We start from the raw sequence: 24,130 nt of genomic DNA on the forward strand, positions 1-24,130 counted from the left end.
CGCACGCGGGGGACACCCTTGCGTGGCGCGGCACTCCTTGCGCGCATCAGCACTGCGCATGGCCAGCTCCACACGGGTCAAGGAGGCCCGGGGTTTGAACCGCGGACCTCCCATATGGTAGACGGACGCCCTAACCACTGGGCCAAAGTCCGTTTCCCTGTAAACAATTTTTAAAGATCATCTCTTGTCTATCACATGGTTACATCATGATTTATTTAACTTCCCATTACTAGAAATGTAGTTTTGTTTTTTATTCCAAATTGCTATCTTTGTACATAAATTTTTTCCATGACATATTATTTCTTTATGTCAGAATTGCAAATGTGGACTATCTGGAAGGAAGTAATGCATGTAAGATTCTTGGAACAGTTCCAAATTATTTTTGAGATAGGTTGAACTAGTTTCCCAGCACTGAGGATTTTTTTTCCCACAGATTAAAGCATATGCTGAAAGTTGAAATTGTAACTTGTCTTTAAATATCCAATAGAAACTACTTCTGAAAGTATTGGATTATGTGTGTGTGTGTGTGTGTGTGTGTGTGTGTGTGAATTTGTTTCCTTAGCTTATATTTAACATTTGGACTAGAAAAGGAAGTGTTTAGATGCAGATAGAAAATATTTTTCTTTGTTTCCCATGCAGGATGGGCTTCTTTCTCAAGGCTATTCGGACTTTATAAACAGGATTCACAGCCAGATTCCTCAGATCACATCTGATGGAAAGAGACTTCAGGTATAAGATGACTGATGCATCTTAAAATACATGTAGAAATTATGTATTTATGCTTCTGAGTAGGAGGAAATTTTTTTTGTTTTAATGTCTTGATTATGTTAGTTACTGTGTAAAACATTTCTTCATTACCTGATTAAAAAGTGTATGCAGAGGAAACAGTCTTAGATACTCTTTTAGAAATAAAGGAGAAGAAAAGTTGAGAAAATTACTTAGCTGTTACAGAAGGCTGTAAGTAGAAAAATTCTTAGTTTTTCATTTTTCCCCAACAGAGCATTTAGGGCTTATATTCTAGATCATTAGTATTGCTACCCACTCAGAGGGAAAATAAAGAAATTGAGCCACTGAAAAACAGTTGCTTTCTTGATAATTATTCCTAAAGTGTCACTTTTATTTATCCCTTTCTTATTTCTTGGAAGAGGTTTATGAATAAAGGGGATAAGTGTAACTCATGGTAGTTTCTGTAGGATCTCCAGGAAACAGTGCTGTGATTTCTGTGTGACAGCAGGGGACTGAAAACCAGGGATTAGCCTATACAAGTTCACATTGCTGTTATTACTGTAGAGAGCCAGGCAATGAACTTGGGTTTAGATTCCAGGTTTAGCATACTTTGTGCTTGCATGCTGTATCAATATTATTATTTTAAAAGTTTAAATTTTAATTTCCATATTCTTAGGTGATTGTTTGCTCTGCTACTTTGCATTCTTTTGATGTGAAGAAACTCTCTGAGAAGATAATGCATTTTCCCACATGGGTTGATTTAAAAGGAGAAGATTCTGTTCCAGATACTGTACACCATGTTGTTGTCCCAGTGAATCCCAAAACTGACAGACTCTGGGAAAGGCTTGGAAAAAACCACATTAGAGTAAGTACCTTACAGTGTTGGCGTTTGTGTAGAATAAAGTAGCTCAATAAACTGCCTTAACTTTGCGCTCATAGTGATGCTTAAAGCAATCTGATATTGTATCAAAGAAAAAAGAAACCCAGTGCATTGACTGTGAAAGCTTAATACCTTTAAAGCACTGAATAAGTCGATGGACTCCATTGTATATTTTGCTCTCTTTAAAATTACTTTTGTGATCATCTTCCTTGATAAATTTTTTATAAATAGTATTATCTGTATAGAGATCTAATTTCAGATATGATTATTTCATACTTTACTAAAGTGTCCTCTTAATTTCCCTTGTTCTACTAAAACTGTGTCATGCGACTGTTTTGTCATTTTTCCTCACAATGAATAGATTTACCTTTCTGTATTAAGGATATGTTTATTATAAATACACATTCTGAAAAGTGACCTTTACATTTTCATTCCATATAAAATTGGTTAGTCTTAGACCTACAGTTAATAAAGAAGTAAGTATAAAGAATGGTTTTGCCTACAAACTATAAAAACATGTCTGAAAATGCAGTCTAAATATGATAGTTTTCCCTTTAAAAAAATGACACCTGTTCTACATCATTATTTAATGATTCCCAGACTCTTTCTATCCTTTATTTTTGGTAGACTGATGAAGTGCATGCAAAAGATAACACACGACCTGGTGCTAACAGTCCAGGTAAGTTAAAAAAGTCTACGGGACAAGCTTTTGAAAAGGAATCGGACTCTTCTGTTAAATTTATGCTGTCTACTCCTATGAAGGACTTGAGGAGACTTACAAAAATGAGGGCAGGAAAGTTGAAGCTAAAAACAGAGAAAACAAGGGAGAGAAAAGGAGGAAAAGCTGATATAGGTCAATTTAGAGGGATTAGTTATTATAATTAATCACTGAATTTAGCTATTAATCTCCTCGCATCTGTATCAGAAAAAGTTTTAATTATCTAATTCTCATTGATCTTACGAAAGCAACAAATTTCTCTGAGAGGCTTTATGTGGGTCCTGAATCTCAGGACAGATATATAGTTCTTCATATAAGGGATATTGGGTTACAAAGAAAAGTGTTTAGAGCTATAGTTTTACATAAAATACCAAAATGATCTTCAAATGATCCTTTTTTTTTAAATTGTTCTACTATTAACTATAGCCATAGATTACATTAGGGTTTGCTGTTTATGTGGTACAATTCTCTGGTCTTTTAAAAAATTTTTGTTCTGGAAACATATATACAACCTAAAATTCCCCTTTTTAACCAATATAAAAAAAATCAGTGGTTGTTACATTTACAATATTTTGCTACCATATCACCACCTTTCATTACTAAAATTTTCCACCACCCCAAACAAAAACTCTACCAATTAAACATTAATTCCCCATTCCCTGTCCATACTCTGGCCCTTGGTAATCTGTATATTCTAGTTTCTGACTCTATGAATTTGCATATTGTAATCATTTCATATCAGGAAAAACATACAGTATTTACTTTTTGGATCTTATTCAGCCTGATGTCTTCAAGGTTCATCCATGTTGTCACATTTATCAGAACTTCATTCCTTTTGACAGGTAAATAATAATATTCCATTTTATGTATATACCACTTTTGGTTATCCATTCATCTCTTGAGGTGCATTTGGGTTGCTTCCATCTTTCACAGTTGTTAATAATGCAGCTGTGAACTTCAGGGTATAAATACCTGTTCAAGTCCCTGTTTCAGAATTCTTTTGGGTATATACCTAGTATGGAATTGCTGGGCCACATGGCAGTTCTAAACTTAGCTTTCTGAGGAGCCACCAAACTGTTTTCCCAGCAGCTCCACCATTTTACATTTCTACCAACAATGAATTAGTGTTTGTATTTCTCCACATCTTCTCCAAAACTTATTTTCTGTTTTTTAAATAATAGCCATACCATTGGGTGTGAAATGATATCTCATTGTGGTTTTGATTTGCATTTCCCTAATGCTAATAATGTTGAACATCTTTTCATGTTCTTACTGGCCATTTGTATTTCAATGGAGAAATGTCTGTTCAAGTCTTTGGCCCATTTTAAAACTGGATCATTTTTTTGTTGTTGAATTGTAGGATTTTTGATATGCTCTGGATGTTAAACCCTTATTGGATATGTGGTTTCCAAATATTTTCTCCCACTCTATAGGTTATCTTTTTACTTTCATGATAAAGTCTTTTACCATACAAAAGTTTCCAGTTTTGACTAATTAGCATTTATCCTTTTTTATTTTGTTGCTTGTGCTTTTGCGTGTAAAGTCTAAAAAAGCATTTCCTAACAAGATCCTAACAAATTGCTTCCATGTGTTTTCTTTTAGGAGTTTTATAGTTTTGGTTCTTATTTTAAGTCATTCATTCATTTTGAATTAATTTTTGTATATGATTTGACATAGGTGCCACATCATGTTCTTTTGCATATTATATATTTTCTGCCTTTTTGGTATTCTGTTGATGTTGGCCTTAGAGAATGACTTAAATATTCTCTCTTCTTCAATTTTTTGGAAGAGTTTGAGCAGGATTGGTGTTTATTCTTCTTGGAATGTTTGGTATGTCATTAGTGAAGGTATCTGGTCTTGAGCTTCTTTTTGGTGGGAGGTTTTGATCATTGTTTCAGTTTCTACTTTTTATTGGCCTGTTGAGATCTTCTCTTTTGCCCTGAGTCAATGTAGGTGTATTTTGTTTCTAGAAATTTGTCCATTTCATCTAGTTTATCTAATTTGTTGGCATATATTTGTTCATAATATCCCCTTAAAATCCTTTTTCTTTCTTTAGGGTTGGTAGTAATGTTTCCCTTTCATTTTTTATTTTAATTATGTGTGTCCTTTCTCCTTTTTGCTTTGTCAGTCTAACTAAAGGTTTGTTGATTTTGTTGATCTTTTCAAAGAACCAACTTTTGGTTTGTTAATTATCTTTTTTTTTTTAATTCTCTTTCTGATTTTTCTATGCTCTAATCTTTTTTTTCTTTCTTTTTTTTTTTTTTTGGCTCTCTTTTGTTTGCTTTAGGTTTTTGTTTTTAAAGATTTTTACTTTTTATTTTTATTTCTCTCCCCTCCCCCCCCCACCATTGTCTGCTCTCTGTGTCCATTTGCTGGGTGTTCTTCTGTGTCCACTTGCATTCTTGTCAGCGGCACCGGGAATCTGTGTCTCTCTTTATTGCATCATCTTACTGTGTCAGCTCTCCGTGTGTGCTGTGCCCACTCTTGGGCAGGCTGCGCTTTTATCATGTGGGGCGGCCCACCTTGCGGGGCGCGCTCCTTGCGTGTGGGGCTCCCCTACACGGGACACCCCTGCGTGGCATGGCACTCTTTGCGTGCATCAGCACTGTGCGTAGGCCAGCTCACCACATGGGTCAGGAGGCGTGGATTTGAACCCTGGACCTCCCATATGGTAGGCAGATGCTCTATCAGTTGAGCCAAATATGCTTCCCTGTTTGCTTTAGGTTTAGTTTGCTCTTTTTCAGGTTCCATCACTTGTGAGGTTAGGTCTCTGATTTTTATCTTTCTTCCATTTAGATATTTACTCAGAGCTATAAATTTCCCTCTCAGCACTGTCTTTGCTGTATCCCATAAATTTTGGTATGTTGACTTTTTGCTTACATTTGCCTCAATATATTTCCTAACTTCCCCTATGATTTATTCTTTGACTCATTTGTTGTTTAATTTGCACATAGTTTTGAATTTTCTAGTTCTTGCCCTGTTACTCATTTCTAGCTTCAGTCCATTGTAGTTGGAGAAGATATATTCTTTGGTTTCAATATTTTTGATTGATTCTTGTTTTGTGAACTAACATATGGTCTGTCTTGGAGAATGACCAGTGTGCACTGAAGAAGAATGTGTTTTCTGCTGTTTTAGAGTGAAGTGTTTTTTATATGTCTGTTAAATCTGGTTGGTCTATAATATCATACAAGTCTTTTATTTCCTTATTGGTCTTCCTTGTAGATGTTTTATCCATTATCGATTGTTGTCTTCAAGTCTCCTATTTTTGTAAAACAGTCTATGTCTCCTTTCAAATCGGTCAGTGTTTTCTTCATAACTTTTGGGACTCTGCTAATTGCATACTATGTTTATAGTTAGGTCTTCTAGTGGAATTGACTCCTTTTATAGTGACCTTATTTGTCCCTTCTAACAGTTTTTGACTTAAAGTCTATTTTTTTTTTTTTATCTGATATCAGTATAGCTGCCCCAGCTCTCTTTTTTTTTTTTTTTTTTTTTTAAAGATTTTTAATTTTTATTTATTTAATTCCCCTCCCCTCCCCCGGTTGTCTGTTTTCTGTGTCTTTTTGCTGCGTCTTGTTTCTTTGTCCGCTTCTGTTGTCGTCAGCGGCACGGGAAGTGTGGGCGGCGCCATTCCTCGGCAGGCTGCTCCCTCCTTCGCGCTGGGCGGCTCTCCCCATGGGTGCACTCCTTGCGCGTGGGGCTCCCCTACGCGGGGGACACCCCTGTGTGGCACTGCACTCCTTGCGCGCATCAGCACTGCGCATGGGCCAGCTCCACACGGGTCAAGGAGGCCCGAGGCTTGAACCGCGGGCCTCCCATGTGGTAGACGGACGCCCTAACCACTGGGCCAAAGTCCGTTTCCCGCCCCAGCTCTCTTGGTTGCTATTTGCATGACATATATTTTTCCCCATCAAACTAATTGTATCTTTAATTTTAAGATGAGTCATTTGTAAACAGCATATCCTTGTTTTTAAATTAATCCTGCCAATTTCTGCCTCTTGCCTGGAGAGTTTAATCCATTTACATTTAAAGTAACTTCTGATAATGGAGGACTTTCTTTTCCCACTTTGCTGTTTGGTCTTTGTAAGTCTTATACCTTTTATATTCCTCTGTTTTCCATTAATGAGTGCTTTCATATTTATTGTTTTTTTTTTTTTTTTTAACGGTATCATTTTTATTCCTTCTCATTTCCTTTTGTATATATTTTTTAGATTATGTTTATCATGGGGCTTAATTTTGACCTCCAAAATAATGTAACAGTAATGTTTGATTTGATACCAACTTATTTTCAATAGCATACACATGCATTGTTCCTTTTTCCCTCTAGCCTCCCTTCTTTTTGTTGCACTTATTACAGGTGATGTCTTTATACATTATATGTCCTAAACCATAGATTTATCATTACTTTTTATGTATTTGCATTCTAGAACCTGTAAGAAATAAGAAAGTGGAGTTATGTGCTAAAAAAAAATACAATATAATTGTACTGGCTTTTGTAGTTACCCCATGTAGTTACCTTTACTGGGAAGCTTTATTTTCTTTATTCCTCTTTGATCCAATGCCTAGTGTCCTTTCATTTTGATCCGAAGAACTCCTTTTAGCATACTTGATGGGCAGGTCTAGTGGTGACAATCTCTCGTTTGAAAGACAGTCTTGCCAAATATAAAATTCATGGTTGACATTGATTTCTTTCAGCACCTTAAATATTTTGTCACTGCCTTCTTGCCTCCATGGTTTTTTGTGGGAATCATCACTTAACCTAATATGCTCCCTTTAGAGGTTCCTGAATTCTTTCCTCATCCTTGGCATATGACAATTTGATTACTCTGTGTCTGATAGTGGTTCTCTTTGAGCTCATCCTTTTTGGGATTCATGAGCTTAGTGAATCATATACATATTTATGTTTCATTAAATTTGGGAAGTTTTCTGCCATTCTTTGAATGTTCCTTCTGTTCCTTTCTTCTCCTCTGGGACTCCCATAATGCATATATTGGTCAGCTATGTGGTGTCCCACAGGTCTCTTAGACTCTGTTCACTTTTTTCATTCTTTTTTTCTTTCTGCTCCTTAGCCCAAATCATTTCACTTGTCCTGTCTTTATTTTTTTAAGGATTTATATTTTATTTCTCTCCCCTTCTCCCCCCGCCCCAGTTGTCTGTTCTCTGTGTCCATTTGCTGTGTGTTCTTTGCCAGCAGCACTGGGAATCTGTGTCTCTTTGTTGCGTCATCTTGCTGTGTCAGCTCTTGGTGTGTGCGGCGCCATTCCTGGGCAGGCTAGACTTTCTTTCAAGCTGGGTGGCTCCCCTTATAGGGTGCACTCCTTATGTGCATCAGCACTGTGTGTGGGCCAGCTCCACATGGGTCAAGGAGGCCCTGGGTTTGAACCATGGACCTCCCATGTGGTAGGTGGATGTTCTATCCATTGAGCCAAGTCCACTTCCCTGTCCTGTCTTTAAGTTTACTGATTTCCCTTCTGCCATCTCTCATATACCTCTAGGGTATCTTTTATTTCAGTTGTGATCTTCAACTTAAGGATTTGTTTGGTTCTTTTTTTTCCTTTTCCCCACTTATTATCTTTATTTTCTCTGAACTCTAACTGAAATATAGCATTTTCTTCACTTTATTTTTGGGGGAGAGGGTGTCCAATTGTATTTCTTTTTCTTTTTTTTAATTTAAAGATAAATAGATCACACAAAACATTACATTAAAAATCATAAGAGGTTCCCATATACTCCACTTCCCATCCTCCCTGCTCCTCCTCCATCAACATCCTCTTCCATCAGTGAGGCACATTCATTGCTTTTGGTGAATACACCCTGGAGCACTGCCACACCGCATGGACCATAGTTTACATAATAATTCACACTCTTCCCCCAGTCCATCCAGTGGGTTATGGCAGGAATAACAGTGTCTTGCATCTGTCCCTCCAGTATCGTTCGAGACAACTCCCAAGTCCCCAAAATGCCCCATATCACACCTCTTCTCCCCTCTCCATGCCCTCAGCAACTCCCGTGGCCACCGTCTCCACATCAATGATAATTTTTTTCCATTGCTAAGAGTCATAACAGTTCTGTAGTAGAATACCAGTAAGTCCACTCCAGTCCATATTATATTCGTCCATTTTGTGGACCCTTGGATGGCGATGTCCACGCCACCTCTAAACTGAGAGGGGGCTTAGATCCCACATGGCTGATGGATGTGATTCTCCTGCTTGCAGTTGTAGACACTCTTGGTTCCCTGGTGTGGTGGTTGACCATTCTCACCTCTCCGTCAGCTGACCTGGGTACATCCAATGAACCAGAGAGTAGGTGTTGCAACTCTGCTGAGGCTTAAGGCCCAGCTGGCACACGGACAGTCCAGAGATTCAAGTCTCCTGAGTATACACCAACCCCAGTGCCAATCACAGTTTCAGTAAAGGCATGCATAGAGAGGTCACATCTGAGTCCAACTCCATCACAATCAGGAGCACAAATTCCAAAGTAAGGCCCACTGGCAAGGCAATGAACTCCAGAGCTATCTGTCATGACCATAGACCCTGTGTGTCTCCGTAGCCCTCAGGAGCACCAGTACCTGGGGATGTATCTTTTGGCTGTCTCTGGGATCCTGCTGAGATGTGCGTAAGCGCGAACCCTTTGATGACCTCCCGGCTCATTTTGAATTCTCTTAGTCATATAAACTCATTTGTCTTTACCATTTCCCTCTTTTATTCAAGAGTTACACATGACAACTGAGGGAGTGCTGAGTTCCCATCTTGGGGAGCTCTGTCATGTTCCCCAGTGGAACAACATCAATCCCCCAAGTGCAAGGACAAAGACCAGTGAAGAAGATTGGTCCAGTGATGGACTCTTCATACTGATGACTATGCTTTTGAGTCTGAGTGCTTGGAATTTCAGCTAGGCCTAGAGCCTGCAGGGTGCCTAAGAGTTAACCTCCTGAGAGCCTCCATGTTCCTCAAATGCGGCTACTTTCTATGCCAAACCCAGCGTGTTAAATGCATTACCTTCCCCTCAGTGTGGGACTTGACTCCTGGGGATGAGCCTCCCTGGAGCCAAGAGATCGCTACCATTACCAGCTGGTGATGCAACTGGAAAAAGACCTTGAATAAAAGGGGGAAATGGTAAGGACAGTGAGTTTATATGGCTAAGAGATTTGCTTCCTTTTTAAAGTTTATGTCTTTTTGTAGGAGGTACGAGGGATTGGACCCAGGACCTCGTACATGGCAGCAGGCGCTCATCCACTGAGCTGGTTTTGTCATTTGTTTGTTTTGTTTTTAGTAAGTACTGGGGATTGAACCAGGGACTTCATACTTGGGAAGCAGATGGTCAATCACTTGAGCTACCTTGGCTCCTCAATTTCTGTCTTTTTATTGAGATTCTCATATTGGTCATTCAGCACTTTCCTGATTGTCTTAATTCTTTCTCTGTGTTTTCCTTTATCTCTTTGAGCATGTTTAAGATCATTTTTAAAAGTTTTTGTCTAGTAATGTGTAACATTTAGTCATCTTTGTTAATGTTTTCTGAATTTTTATCTTGGTCCTTAGGCTGCGCCATCATTTCTTGTTTCTTTGTATTGTAATCTTTTGCTACCAACTGTATATTTTAATATTTTAATGTGTTAACACTGGGGTTTAAGGGGGAATGTGTGTAGTTTAGTTGGTTGAGCTCCTGCTTCCCATGTACGAAATCCTGTGTTCAATTCCTGGTACCTTCTCAAAAGAAAACAAAAACATTGGTGTTTAGTACTTCAACCCTTTGTTTCCTAAATTTGTTTGCAGCTAGTGATATTACATAAATTTCCTTGAATTCTGGGAGCTGACAAAAACCACCAAACCAATGTAAAAACACCTTTCACAGTCTTTATAAATTGTTTTGTAGTGGTATTCTCCTTCAGAGCTTAGCCCTCCTACCAAAAAAGATCAGCCTGAGGTGAAAGCGCTGAGTCCTTTTCTTATAAAAGTTCAGCTTAGTTAATACTGTAATTAGAGATGACCAGAGAAACCTTATCAATATATTAGGTTACAGAATTAAAGTAATGTATTAGGTAATTGAGAGGTAAATATAGCTCAGCTTTACACTGTAAAATAAGGTGATTTGTAGGATGATGATTAGAAATTACTAACTAGGTTTGGGTTTAAGGTCGTTCTTATTCCAGAGAATGAAGTATGAACTTGCTGGTGTTTAGATTGATTTAGAAATTACACTAATTATTTTTAAGGGATTAAAATAATTAAGCATTTATTGAGCATTGAGGAGTAGTTAATGCAAGGTACAATATGATGAGTTCTCCACTGGAGGTAAGAACACAGTTTGATGTGGGTTTGTATTTCTGTGATTCGTGCGTGTTTATTTTTCTCAAAAGAGATTTATGGCTAGGAGCGTACATGAACTGGCATAAAAACATTAACAGAAATAAGTGAATAAACGGATTAACCCACTGTTTCACACTCTCTTGTTACTTTTTGTCCTTAACTATAATCCTTGTGTAAAGTAGATTTAGACAGTTAAATATAGGACTATTAAGTATTTGCGTTCCCAGCAACTGCAGATTGAAACTACTGTTTTTGTTTTTTTGTTTTGTTTTTGTGATGGTGGTGGTGGTCTTCAAGAGATGTGGTCTGAAGCTATTAAAATCCTGAAAGGGGAGTATGCTGTCCGGGCAATCAAGGAACACAAGATGGACCAAGCAATCATCTTCTGTAGAACTAAAATTGACTGTGATAACTTGGAGCAGTATTTTATGCAACAAGGCGGAGGTAATTTTTCTTTACTGACGTAGATTGTGTTTATTTCCTCATTTAATAGATTGCTAAGTTCCATGCTGATGCCGTCTAGAAGGCATGCAGAGGACGCAGAAAGGTGCAAGAACATCGTGAGCATCTGTGCTTATCTAGTACTTCTCCATAGGATAAGCCCAAGAAGCACATTTTCATTACAGTGAAGAGGAATTCCTTATTAGGGAGAAGAGTAAAGTTACTGCTTAGGTTTAATGTTAAATTTTCAAGGGTAATCACTAAAAATAGAATGTTTATCTTCCAAAGCAGTAGATGGGGAAAAATGGAATGAGGAAAAAACTATCATCTAAATAAGGCTAAGAAAAAAAGAGTAAAAACAAAAAACATGCACTGAAAAGCAGAATGGTTGGAAATTGCAAAATAAGATATGTGTATGTGGGAAAATTCTGGATTTAAGTAAACACTGTCAATATAAATGGACTGAAGTCTCTTGTTAAATGTCATAGAGTATTAGACTGAATAGTATCTAGCTATAAGCCATTTATAAGAAGCATACCTGAAAACAGAGGACATGAAAAGATTGAAAGGAATAGGAATGAAAAAAACATGCAGGCACACACCCACATCATGTAATTTTAACTTATGTGCTCCCAATAATACAACTTCAAATGTATAAATTAACATTAGAAGATACTCATCGTCAGTCAGTAGGGAAATGCAAAATAAAGTCACAGTGCCATACCACTCACTGTGTACTTACCAGTGGCTAAATTAAAAAGCCAACTCCAAACTTTGTGAGGCTGTGGAGCAACTGGAAAAATACGTGTTTGGTAAGAATGTAAAATGGCACAAGCACCTTTATAAAAGGTCTTGCAGATTTTTAGAAATTAAATATATACTTACCTTATGGATTAGCAGTTCAACTCCTAAGTATTTGCCCAAGATAAATGAAAACATATTGACAAAAAGATGCATCAAGGATGTTCATACAGCTTTATTTATAATAGCCCCAAAACTGAAATTAACCTAAGTGTCCATTAATAGGAAAATGGCTAAACTGTGGCATATACATACAATAGAATATTACTCAGCACTAAAAAAGAAACAGATTACTGAAACATGCAGCAACCATGAAAGAATCTCAGAAACCTTATGCTGAGTGAAAGAGCTCCAGTCAAAAGTATATACTGTAGCATTCCATTTTTGTCAAGTTCTAGAACAGTCAAGCCTAATCTGTGGTAGACAAGAAAATTCTTAACCTTGGCTGGCCCTGGGAGGGTTGGAGTGGTGTTTGGGAATAAACATGAGGGTACTTTGTGGGGTGATATTAATGTGCTATATCTTAATATGGATAATCTCTTTAAAAAAAAATTTTTTTTTATATTACAGAAGTTGTGAACCTAGAAAATAATCGTGCATGTGGAATTTCCATACAATATCCCGTTACCAGCACACCACACTGTTGTGGAATATTTGTTACAGATTATGAGATAGTATCATTAGACTCTTCCCACTCACTATGGTCCGTAGTGTACATTTGGTTTATTTTTTCCATACCCCCTTATTATTAACACAGTACATCTTTGGCATTGATGCAAGAATGTTACAGTACTACTGTAAACTATAGTCCATGGATAATAGTCCCTTTTAATAGGGGTTTGGGCTACACAGGTGTTTGCATTTGTCAGAACTCAGCTAATGTATGCTTAAGGTTTGTGCATTTCTTTGTATGTAAATTTTACCTCAAGGAAAAGAAAAACTAAACCTATTGAAATTTAGTTGATGATGTACATGTTGAACTGTATACTAACATCTGTTATTTACATGAAAATGTATCAATTATATAAAGAGCTGATAGAAGGATAGAGGATGGATAGATAGGTTGGTAAAGCGAGTATATTGAAATGTTAGTATAGAATCTTGGCGGTGGGTATACAGTAGGTCATTATTAAAACTTCAGTTCTGTTGTTCGCAATATTCTTAATAAATGTTGGAAACATTAAGTAAAAAATTACATGTACAAGGTAATATACACAAATCCCCGTTCATAGTGGGGGAAGACTTAAACACATTTCTCTTTATAACTGATGTAGATCAAGGGGATAGAAAATTCAGAAGAATATAGAAAATTTGAATAAGTTAAACGTTTGAGCTAATGGCATTACACTTTATTTCAGTGAACACTTCCATAACATTCTTTCAAGGTTTGGCAGACACACTTGTTTTGGTTATGCTGACTGTTCTGTAATAAGTATTTTCTCCCTGCCCGTGTTGTTTTTGTAAGGAGGATTTGGTGGTATGGTTCAGAGGGTTGTCTGTCAAGGAGTCATATTCCTTAGCTCTGTTACCTTCCTTCTCTAAATATTCTGATTATCTTTGCCTAGAAAAGAGTTTCCTAAACCGTTACTAAAACCAAAATAGCACAGTGTAATTTTGTAATTTTTAAGATAAAACAAGTGTCATAGGTTAGAAGAGGGGAGTAAAGGACTCCCTGCGCCCTGGGAGCAGGAGTGCGTATGGTGCTTCCTAAACCGCTTGAGTTGTTTGCGATGAAGACCTCAGTACTAGGCCTTGCAGTGCTAGTCAGCTGAGTTCCACCCTTGCATCATTTCTTTTTCTGTTAGTTGTTTTGGGTAGATACCTTGAAAAATGTGTTCTGTTCCCCTGAATTCTCCTGTGGAGACTATTTTAGTAGCTTGACTGTTACCCCGGGCTTATGGCGGTGGAGCCTGCAGAGCCTGTGTGGTCCTAGAAGGCTGTTTGTCCTTACTTGTCTCTGTCTCCTTGAGGAGAGTTCCTCGTTTAGGGTGCTGTCATTACACCCATTTCTCTTTTACACCTTTCCCTCCGGATTTGGGCATGGAAACCAGATAACTAAGTTTCCTCAGATACCTCGAGTAGGGCAGGCAGGGGTGTGTGCCCTTTTTCCAAGGGCATGAACTTCAAAATAACTATTTTGGTTCTTCCAAGAATGCTCTCTTTTGCCTGCTTTTTGATTCTTAATTTTAAGTGTCACAGGTGAGGTGCCTGATGTACTTATATTCTCCTCTTAGTAATGCACTTTGGTTAGCATGCTGCTTTGTCTCTTGCTCCTGCCAGGTTGCTAAGGGCGATGTTTACAGTGTTTTTAAAAGTAAACCAATTTTATAAAAAATTCCAACAGCCTCCGTGAAAGAAATGGAAAAGCTAGTTATTAAGTTTATTTTGATGAGTAAGGGCCCCCAAATAACCAGAAGCATCTTAAAAAGGAAGAAGCAAGTTGGAGGACTCTTACTTCCAGACTTTAAATCATACTACCTGTATCAGTCAGTCAAAGGGGTGCCGATGCAAAATACCAGGAATTGGTTGGTTTTTATAAAGGGTGTTTATTTGGGGTAGGAGCTTACAGATACCAGACCATAAAGCATAAGTTACTTTCCTCACCAAAGTCTTATTTTCATGTGTTGGAGCAAGATGGCTGCCAACATTTGCAAGAGTTCAGGCTTCCTGTGTTCCTCTCTTCTAGGGTCTTGTTCTCTCTGGGTTTAGGGTTCCTTTCTTTCCAGGGCTTGCTTCTTCCTAGGCTCAGGGTTCCTTTCTTTCTGGGGCTTGCTTCTGTTTCCTCTGTGAGCTTACTTCTTGGGGCTGTAGTTTAAGGCTTCAGCATCAAACTCCAACATCAAAACTCCAACATTAAAACCCTTCAACTCTGTCCTTTGCCACGCCTTTTATCTGTGAGTCCCCACCCACCAAGGGGTGGGGACTCAAAGCCCTAATGATGTGGCCCAATCAAAACCCTAATCATAACTTAATCATACCAGGTACAGACCAGATTACAAACATAATCCAATATCTATTTTTGGAATTCATAGCCATATCAAACTGCTACCCAACCTCACTACAGTTGTAAAAACAGTGTGGTACTGGGGAGCGGATGTAGTTCAAGTGGTTGAGTGCCTGCTTCTCATATAGGAGGTTCCAGTTTCAATCCCTAGCCCCAGTGCCTCAAGAAACAAACAAACACAGCAGCATGGTACTGACATAAAGATAGACATATAAACCAGTGGAACAGAATTGATTGTTCAGAAACAGACCCTAATATTTATGGTCATGTGATTTTTTTTTAAACGAATCAATTTTTTTGGATACATATTAATAAAGCATAAATCCATCCGAAGTATACAATCATTGGTGTTTGGTATAATCACATAGTTGTGCATTCATCACTGCAGTCATTTTTAGAGCATTTTCATTATTCTAATAATAATAATAACCAATAAAAACTCATTACCTCTCAATCTGTTACCGCTGCCATATATAGCAGCTATTCTGTTTATGTCTCTTTAGTTTATTTGTATTTATGTTTTGTAAAAACAGTCTTATATATGCAATATCACCCATATTTGTATTTTACATGAGATTTCACTATGTATGTATATATATAGTACAGTCCCATGTTACATTTTGTTTTCTTTCTAGTAATATATATGACTTTAGACTTACCCTTTGAACCACTGTTCAAATAATAGCTCTGCTAGTTATAATCACTATGATATGCTTTCACCATTAATATTTATTTCCAAAGATTTACAAAACAACCTTTTTACCAATTCTGCACAGATTAACCCTCAGCTTTCCTCTCTCTACCCTCCCTTCTATTTTCTAGGGACCTATATTCTAATGATTAACTCCATGAGTTTACGTAATATATTTAGTTGGTAATAGCGCAGTCGTACAGTATTTGTCCTTTTGTGTATGGCTTGCTTCAGTCAACGTAAGTCTTCCATGTTGACGTGTATATATGTATACGTCAGGTTCATCCGTGTTGTCATATATACACTTCATGACTTCATTCCTTCTTCCAGCTGTATAATAATATTCTATCATGATAAACTACAGTGAGATGTCATTTCACACCTCATAGAATAGCCATTATTTAAAAAACAAAAAATTACAAGTGCTGGAGAGGATGTGGAGAAATAGGATACTCCTTCACTGTTAGTGGGAGTGTAGAATGGTGCAGCCTCTGTGGAAGACAGTTTGGCAGTTCACGGGAAGCTAAATATAAAAATGCTGTATGATCAGCAATTCCTCTCCTAGGAATATATCCAGAAGAAGAGAAAACTGAGTTGAACAGACATTTGCACGCTGATGTTCTTTGTGGCATTATTCACAAGCTAAACGATGGAAACAACCCAAGTGTCCATCAACCGATGAATGGATAAACAAAATGTGGTATATACGTGCAGTGTAATACTATGCTGCTGTATGAAGATAGGAAATTGGGACATTAATGATAACATGGATGAACCTTGAGGACGTTATGCTGAGTGAAATAAGCCAGACACAAAACAACAAATAGTGTATGTCTCACTAATATGAACTAAATATGAACAGTAAACACATGGAGTTAAAATCTAGAGTATAGGTTACTAGAAGATAGAATGAGGGTTGAGAAGGGGTACTGGTGCTTAATGTATGTAGGAGTTTCAATTAGCTTTACTGTTAAAGTGTAGAAGTGAATAGAGTTGATGGTAGCATGTTATAGTGAGTATAACTAACATGGCTGGTTTTAAATGTGATTGTGGCTGAAAGGGGTAGTCTAGGATTGTAAATGTCTATTTAAAGAAAGCTAGAGGGGACTCAATTACATAGTGAACCAGGAGGTCGATGGCAGTGTGGTTAAGAGAACAAATACAAGAATGTTTCTCTATGAACCAGAACAGATGTATGCCAGGAGAACACGGTGGTAAGAATGTGATGCATGGGAGAAAAACGAATTAATGTAACTTATGAACTGAGTTGACAGCAATGTTTTAATATTCCTGAATCAGTGTCAGAGGTAGTACTTTATTCATGCTAAGGGTCAAGAATAGGGGAGTATAATATTTCTTATTTTGGTCTAAGGAAAATGTTAAAATTTATAGAGGTGATGACTGCACAACTCTGATGAAAGTGAGAGCCAATGAGTGTACACTTTGGATGGATGGTTCAAGGCCTGGGACTGCATAACACAGCGAACATGTGGTGGAAGGTGGACCGTGGTTAACAGTACAAATAGGAGAGCGTTCCCTCACGAGCTATATAACAAATGTACAGTACTAATACATGGTGTTAATAATGGAGTGTACGGGAAAAAATATACCAGAAGTAAGCTATGGACTACAGTTAGTAGTTCTGTTTTGATGATGTTATTTAATAATCTGTAACAAATGTCACACAGCAATGTAAGGTGTTGGTGGAAGGGTGATGTATGGGAATTCTGCACATTATGCATGACTGTTCTGTAAGCATACAACTTCTCTAATAAAAGAAAAAAAAGTGAATCAATTTTAATGCTCCATGAAGTTCATTTAAATGGCATTTCTCCTGGGACAAAGTGTGTATAACCATGGTTTATGGCAAGAAGGGTATATAGATTTCCAAACAGTTAAGAGGTATAATACTTCAGTCTGATTTTCACTGGCTTTTTGACATACTCTCAGGTGTGATGTTTTTCACAAATAAATGTTTAATGTGCTTTTCCTTAGGACCTGATAAAAAAGGGCACCAGTACTCTTGTGTGTGTCTTCATGGTGATAGAAAGCCTCATGAGAGAAAGCAAAACTTGGAAAGATTTAAGGTATTGATATTTAGCCGGCTTCATTTCCTTAATACTTAAGATGGGAATTATTAAAGCTACTTTTAATCTATTCTAGTTGATGGATCAAAATTAAGCAATTATTTTCACTTTAAATTGTCCCAGAAATGTCAAAATATTTCCACCCTAAGTAAAGTATCTTCATCATGGCAGGGATTAGTTCTCTTTAACACACAAATGGTAAATTGTATGTTTTCTAACAGTGTAATACCACTGTAATAAGAATTTCCAATACATGAAAGTTGTAATTAAGTTCTTTCAGGTAGGTAGATATTTTTAGGGGAAGCATCATTTTAGGGATAAACCATATTTGTAAGTTTTGTTGTATTATAAATAATTTGTAGATTAAAACGGGTATCTGAATGTGGCTCTGTACAGTTATTACTGCTTGGGGCAGACCTTCCCATTTATGTTTTTTGGCGTGTGGATGGGTTATATATCCCTTGGTGTGGTGGGTAGGGCTTGAGCCATTTGGAGCTCAAGGCCAGTATTCTCTACCCATAAGCAGTCTCATCCACTTATCACAGGGCATTTACAAATTAAATTCACAGTGTACAAATATAGTATAAGTATAATTTTCTCTGGGCTCCATAATATAAATGAAAAGATGAGAAGTGTAGCTGAGGAGACCTTGGATTATGTTTCCATGCTGGGCATAATTAATATGTGTGTGAAAAACATATCTCATAGTCTCATTTTGGCATGTGTGCTACTCTGCCCTACCCTGAGCATAATACTGGACCAAAGGTCAGTAGGCCTTTTTCTCCTCCCCTAAATCTCTGTTGTGCTTTGGGGGCATTAATAACATTTGAAGGCTAATTTTCATTTCCTCAGCGACAACCAGGGGCTTACACTCTTGTTCTCTTTTTTTTAGTGTTTTGTCTTGTGTCACAATGGTATATCTTCAAAGTATAATAGCTAGTAACCCAAATTTGTTTAATAAGATAATGTGTATGTTTTTACATTTTATTCTGTTCTCCTTAGTAACCTGTTAGGATTTCTGAAGGTGAAGTCAAATGTTAGCAATGCCTTAAGAACTCTCTTTGATGTAAAGAAAGCAAAGCAAAGCAGAGTCCAGTTTCTTTACCTTAAATGACATGTCCTAGCAGATCGTAACTTAAAGTTAAATTCAAGACTCAGTTCAGTTAATTTTGAGTATCTGGGTCTCAGTGTAATAGTGACATGTCAGTTATTAGAGGTCTCATTTAGTGGAAAGACAGTGTTTGTGCGAAGTTTTCGGTATGTGTACTAACAAATTCCTTTCTCTCCTCTCTGTTCTCTTTAGAGAGGAGATGTAAGATTCTTGATTTGCACAGATGTGGCTGCTAGAGGGATCGATATCCATGGTGTTCCTTATGGTAAAAAGAAACTTTCTATGCCTGCAATTTGAGTTTTATGGAATCTAAAGTAAAGCAATCTAATATGTGTGAAATATTTGTGGCTTTAGAAACTAATGACAACTGTTAATTGTTTTTTAATGTCAATGTTTATTAATTTTAGATCATTTACATAATATTAGTATATGAATGTATAGTTTATGTTTAAAAACTTGCACAGAAACTTTTTACTGAGCCAAAAATAAATTCCATATTTCATTAATTTCAAGACACACATTTCAACATCTCTGAAAGTGGGAGGCATCTTACAATCAATAGTATCTTAGAATGGCATAGTTTAGTTAGCAGCATATTTCCTTTTTTAAAATAATATATTTAAAAATAATTTTAAAGTAGCTTTAGATTACATAAATGTTACATAAAAAATATAAGGGATTCCCGTATACCCTACTTCCTTCCCCTCCTACACTTTCCCACATTAACAACGTCCCTTCAGTTGTGTGGTACATTTGTCCAATTGATGAACACATATTGAAGCATTGCTTCTAACCAGGGACTACATTGTAGTTTACATTCTGTCCCACACAGTTTTATAAGTTATGACAAAATATACGATGGCTGGTATCTGTCACTGCACTGGCTTGCAGGACAAATCCAGTGTCCTAAAAATGCCCCCATTTTACACCTATGCTTCCCTCTCCCTCCCCTCAGATCCTCTGGTGGCCACTGCCTTTACATCAATGCTAAGAGTTTCTTCCATTGCTAGAATAATAATAAGTCTACTTTAAATAATTGTTTTTATTTACAGTTATAAATGTCACCCTGCCTGATGAAAAGCAAAACTATGTACATCGAATTGGCAGAGTAGGAAGAGCTGAAAGGTACTGCTGTGTGTGTGTTCTCATTTGTAAGGTTCTGTGCTTCAGGAACAAAGTCTAATAAAGACTTTTAAAATCTTTCAGAATGGGTCTGGCCATTTCCCTGGTGGCAACAGAAAAAGAGAAGGTAATTTCACTGCTCTATGTTATAGTCACTGTATATTATGATTATATTATGATTTTAGATGTTAGAAATAAAAGCAGTTTGATTTTTCCATTTTAATTGACTTTGGTTGCATATGGAATACAAATGTGTTTTTTTTTTAAAGATTTATTTATTTCTCTCCCCTTCTCCTCCCCCAACCCCGGTTGTCTGTTCTCTGTGTCTATTTGCTGTGTCGTCTTTGTCCGCTTCTGTTGTTGTCAGTGGCACCGGGAATCTGTGTTTCTTTTTGTTGCGTCATCTTGTTGTGTCAGTTCTCCATGTGTGCGGCACCATTCCTGGGCAGGCTGCACTTGCTTTCGTGCTGGGTGGCTCTCCTTACAGGGCACACTCCTTGCGCATGGGGCTCCCCTACTCGGGGGACACCCCTGCGTGGCACGGCACTCCTTGAGCATCAGCACTGCTCATGGGCCAGCTCCACATGGGTCAAGGAGGCCCGGGCTTTGAACCGCGGACCTCCCATGTGGTAGATGGACGCCCTAACCACTGGGCCAAGTCCGCCGCCATGAATGTGTTTTTTATGGCATCTTTTTCTCGTTGAATGGACATGTGGTAGAATAAAGTAAGACTTTATATATATATATATATATATAGAGAGAGAGAATATGGTATAGTTGCATAAAATAATTACACATCTACAGAAAACTTGCAAGAATAAAGAATTCTTACATACCTATTGCCCAAATTCACCAATTGTTAATTTTGCTTTTTGTTTATAGAAGGCTTTTGAAGTTTATTTTTGATACTAACCTTAATATAGCATTCTTCAGTATTTACGTTTTCATCCTTGTTTTATGTGAGAATTCCCTCTTATAGCTGTCATCCATTTTATTTTATTATTTTATTTTATTTTTAGCTGTCACCCATTTTAGAAAAAAAAAGTTTTTTTGGATTATTCTCAAAAAGAACTCTTTCAGAATACCTCTTTACTCCTGATTAGGAGTAACTGGATGAGATGTCATAGCTGTAATCTATTTTTCTTACACCCTGAGGATAGAAAATACTAAAATACAAATTTAGACTAAAGATACCTAACATGTTTCCATCTCCATAAAATGTGCATATTCTTTCTTTCTTTAAATTAGGTTTGGTATCATGTATGTAGTAGCCGTGGAAAGGGGTGTTATAACACAAGACTCAAGGAAGATGGTGGCTGTACCATATGGTACAACGAGATGCAGGTGAGTCTTTGGGGAAGACTGAGCACTGGTAAAGTAGACTGCTGAGTTAAGAAACCATTTATATACTAAGTTAGTAGAGCCTTCCTGTTTTGTTTAATGCTGGTAAAATGCAGCTCTGTCAAAGTGAAATTTTTATTTGAAAATGATTCAATTTCCTCTCCCTTAGTTGCTATCTGAGATAGAAGAACACCTGAACTGTACCATTTCTCAGGTTGAGCCAGATATAAAAGTACCAGTGGATGAATTTGATGGGAAAGTTACCTATGGTCAAAAAAGGGCTGTTGGTGGTAAGTTTTTATTTATATCTTATTTTGTTTTAAAACCGAATGTGTCTTATGAACTTCAGATTAAGAAGAGAATTATGTTATTGCATTATTTTAAGTGTGTACTATTAGTTTGTTACTCAGTCCCTCCTTGGTCTGTACTCTGAAAGCACTTGGTCTGTACCTGCCTTGCACGATTGCTGTTTCTTGATGTGCATGTGAATGATGAGCAGCAGCTTGGCTGCTTTTCTTGAGGTCCTGATGTCATAAGAATAGTTCTGATGTCATAAGAATATTTTATGGACATTTTAAGTAATTTTGAGCAAAAAATCAGAAGCCTCTCATCACTCAAGTGGGGTAGGGCCTTCAGTACACTCTGTCCTTTGCCTGGCATGCCGTTCTTTACCTTGTTCTGGAAAATTTTTAAGGTTCTAACTAAGGAGGAGGGTAGGGAAGGGTGGGTAGGAGGTTAGGGCCAGCTGTTGGTGTGACCTAATCATTTATTAATATACCGAAAACAATTGGTTTAACATTGTCAGACTGAAAGCTTTAGAGATAACTTGCCCAGTAGTACATTATTACATCTAGAAGCAATGTTTAAGCAGAAATAATTGAGCCAAAGTATTACTGACAGGTTATTTCAAGCATATCATTTACATTTTTGTAATTTGCAGGTGGAAGCTATAAAGGCCATGTGGATATTTTGGCACCTACAGTTCAAGAATTGGCTGCCCTTGAAAAGGAGGCACAGACATCTTTCCTGCATCTTGGCTACCTTCCTAACCAGCTGTTCAGAACCTTCTGATTTAAGATACACTAAATGAGATTTGCGTAGTAAAAGTCTGTAGTCTTAAAACTCTAAAACAGTTGTACTGCTTCCAAGCAGCAGTATTTATAGTAACTTAAGCTATTAATGCTAACTCTTGCATGTCAAGAAAGACTGGTCTTAAGAATTCTTCATAAAATGGCAGCCTAATGGCAAATAAATTTGATGACTCTATTTTCATGTAGGTTTGTGTTTTGTTTTAAAGTTATCTTGATAATTTTTTGTCTGTTTTTAAGAAAGCTATGGGCTTATGGAGTAGATAGAGTTCACGGGTATAAGAACTTGGCAAACAACCTTGGAACCACTAGTGAATATCCCAAGAATAGACTTTTGCAAAGGGAGTGGTCCTAACTGGAGGCGAACTTGAGAAGGTTAAGGTGCCGAGGTGCGCATTTAGGTTGGAGGAGAGCCCTAGTATGAAGAGAGATTGGATGATCTCGAGGTAGAAGGACTGGTTAGTTAGTTTGGAAGCCTGGAATTTTTTAGGGAGTTTGAAGAAGTTTTGTGTGTAAGGATTGATGACTGATTTGGTGATGGTGATATTCAAGTTGTATCTCTGAAGGATTACCTTCCTTTTAAAAACCTTTCTTTCTAGATAGTACATACCAGTAAAGGTAAAAACTAGTCTGTTATTCTTCTAAAGTCCTTACAAAAATCTAACTTCAACTTAGTTCACTGGAATACATTTCCTTAATAAATGACTTTTGCCCAAAATACCAGAAGGAAAAAGGAAAATTTAAATACATAAAATTGGGTTGTTCTTTTGTGCCTTTGGCTCTTATTTTGTAAAGTAGTTTCTATCGGAAAAATTACTTTCTTGCACAGAAGTTTCCTTAAGAGCACAGGCTATTACAGTTTCTCATATGGTGGTTTTTAAAAAGGACTGAAATATTTTCTTCAGACAAAATCTTGAATGAAATTCATAAACAGATAAACGCTCTAATGGGAAAGCCATTCCCTAGTATATTGAGTTCATAGTTTATGTGGAATGCTATGAGGACACCATTCTTTCACTTTTCTCTAGACTTCTTTCTTCAGAGATGTCCTTGAGCCACTGAAACAAATCTGAGAGATATATGGTGACAACTCCTTGCAGTGTTAATTGATACTTTAGAAATAAATGAATTTTTAATTGGTATAAGAGCAAAGAAAGGAGATAGTTTCAGACCATTTGAATATTGGAGCTGGAAAGGATCTTCATAATCATCTTATTCATGTCCTTGTTTTAACAGGCATAAAAACTAACTTTAGAGGAGTGCTAGTGCACACGTGGCTTCCTTGGTAGAACTGGAAAGAGAACTTGGGTTGCCTAGTTTTAGCTTTTTCTACTTTTGGAATATGATTCTCAGGTCCAAATGGGTAGTTCAGAGAGGAATACTGGATAAAGATGGGTGATTACAGACGGGATTGTTCAGTTTTTCAATTTATTGTCCAACTGGAATTGTCCAGGGAACAGAGTTTTCAGAAGGAGCAGGCACATGTCACCAAATCAGCAGAGGGATTGCTTGGAGACCTGACTTGCTCTTCCTTTCTGTCCACATCACTGTCAGTCCTTCCCTTAACTCTTCATCCCTGCTTCCAGACAAGGATTCCTTTCGGACTCTGTGAGGGGTATGGCCGTGAAGAATTGTTCAAGTCTCTGAGTGTGGGGAAGCTGATCGTCCTCTTCCTTTTAGCAGCTGAACTTCCTGAGTCTGAGCTGGTACTAGGTTGCCCACCTCGGTTCTGGTTGATGGCCGTGAGTAGAAGTGATGTGTCCACTCTGGGTCATGGCCGGCCTGTCCTTTCCTCTTCTCAGATCACACCGGGG

At 37.4% G+C, this 24,130-nt stretch overlaps 1 protein-coding gene across 1 annotated transcript in view; it reads left to right on the forward strand.

Moving 5' to 3' along the window:
- DDX1 (DEAD-box helicase 1) overlaps window positions 1-22,494 on the forward strand; it is a 69,377-nt gene extending 46,883 nt beyond the window's left edge. Inside the window, exons 16-26 of the mRNA XM_004475675.5 lie at window positions 640-729; window positions 1,403-1,591; window positions 2,234-2,285; window positions 10,928-11,074; window positions 17,563-17,654; window positions 18,958-19,030; window positions 19,818-19,890; window positions 19,972-20,014; window positions 21,136-21,231; window positions 21,398-21,518; window positions 22,169-22,494. Of these exons, the coding sequence (XP_004475732.2) occupies window positions 640-729; window positions 1,403-1,591; window positions 2,234-2,285; window positions 10,928-11,074; window positions 17,563-17,654; window positions 18,958-19,030; window positions 19,818-19,890; window positions 19,972-20,014; window positions 21,136-21,231; window positions 21,398-21,518; window positions 22,169-22,299 (1,107 nt within the window). The 3' untranslated portion in view covers window positions 22,300-22,494. The remainder of the gene's footprint in view (window positions 1-639; window positions 730-1,402; window positions 1,592-2,233; window positions 2,286-10,927; window positions 11,075-17,562; window positions 17,655-18,957; window positions 19,031-19,817; window positions 19,891-19,971; window positions 20,015-21,135; window positions 21,232-21,397; window positions 21,519-22,168) is intronic.
- Window positions 22,495-24,130: the final 1,636 nt, after the last annotated feature.

The sequence above is a fragment of the Dasypus novemcinctus genome, chromosome 25 (assembly GCF_030445035.2).
Source record: "Dasypus novemcinctus isolate mDasNov1 chromosome 25, mDasNov1.1.hap2, whole genome shotgun sequence".
NCBI lineage: Eukaryota > Metazoa > Chordata > Mammalia > Cingulata > Dasypodidae > Dasypus > Dasypus novemcinctus.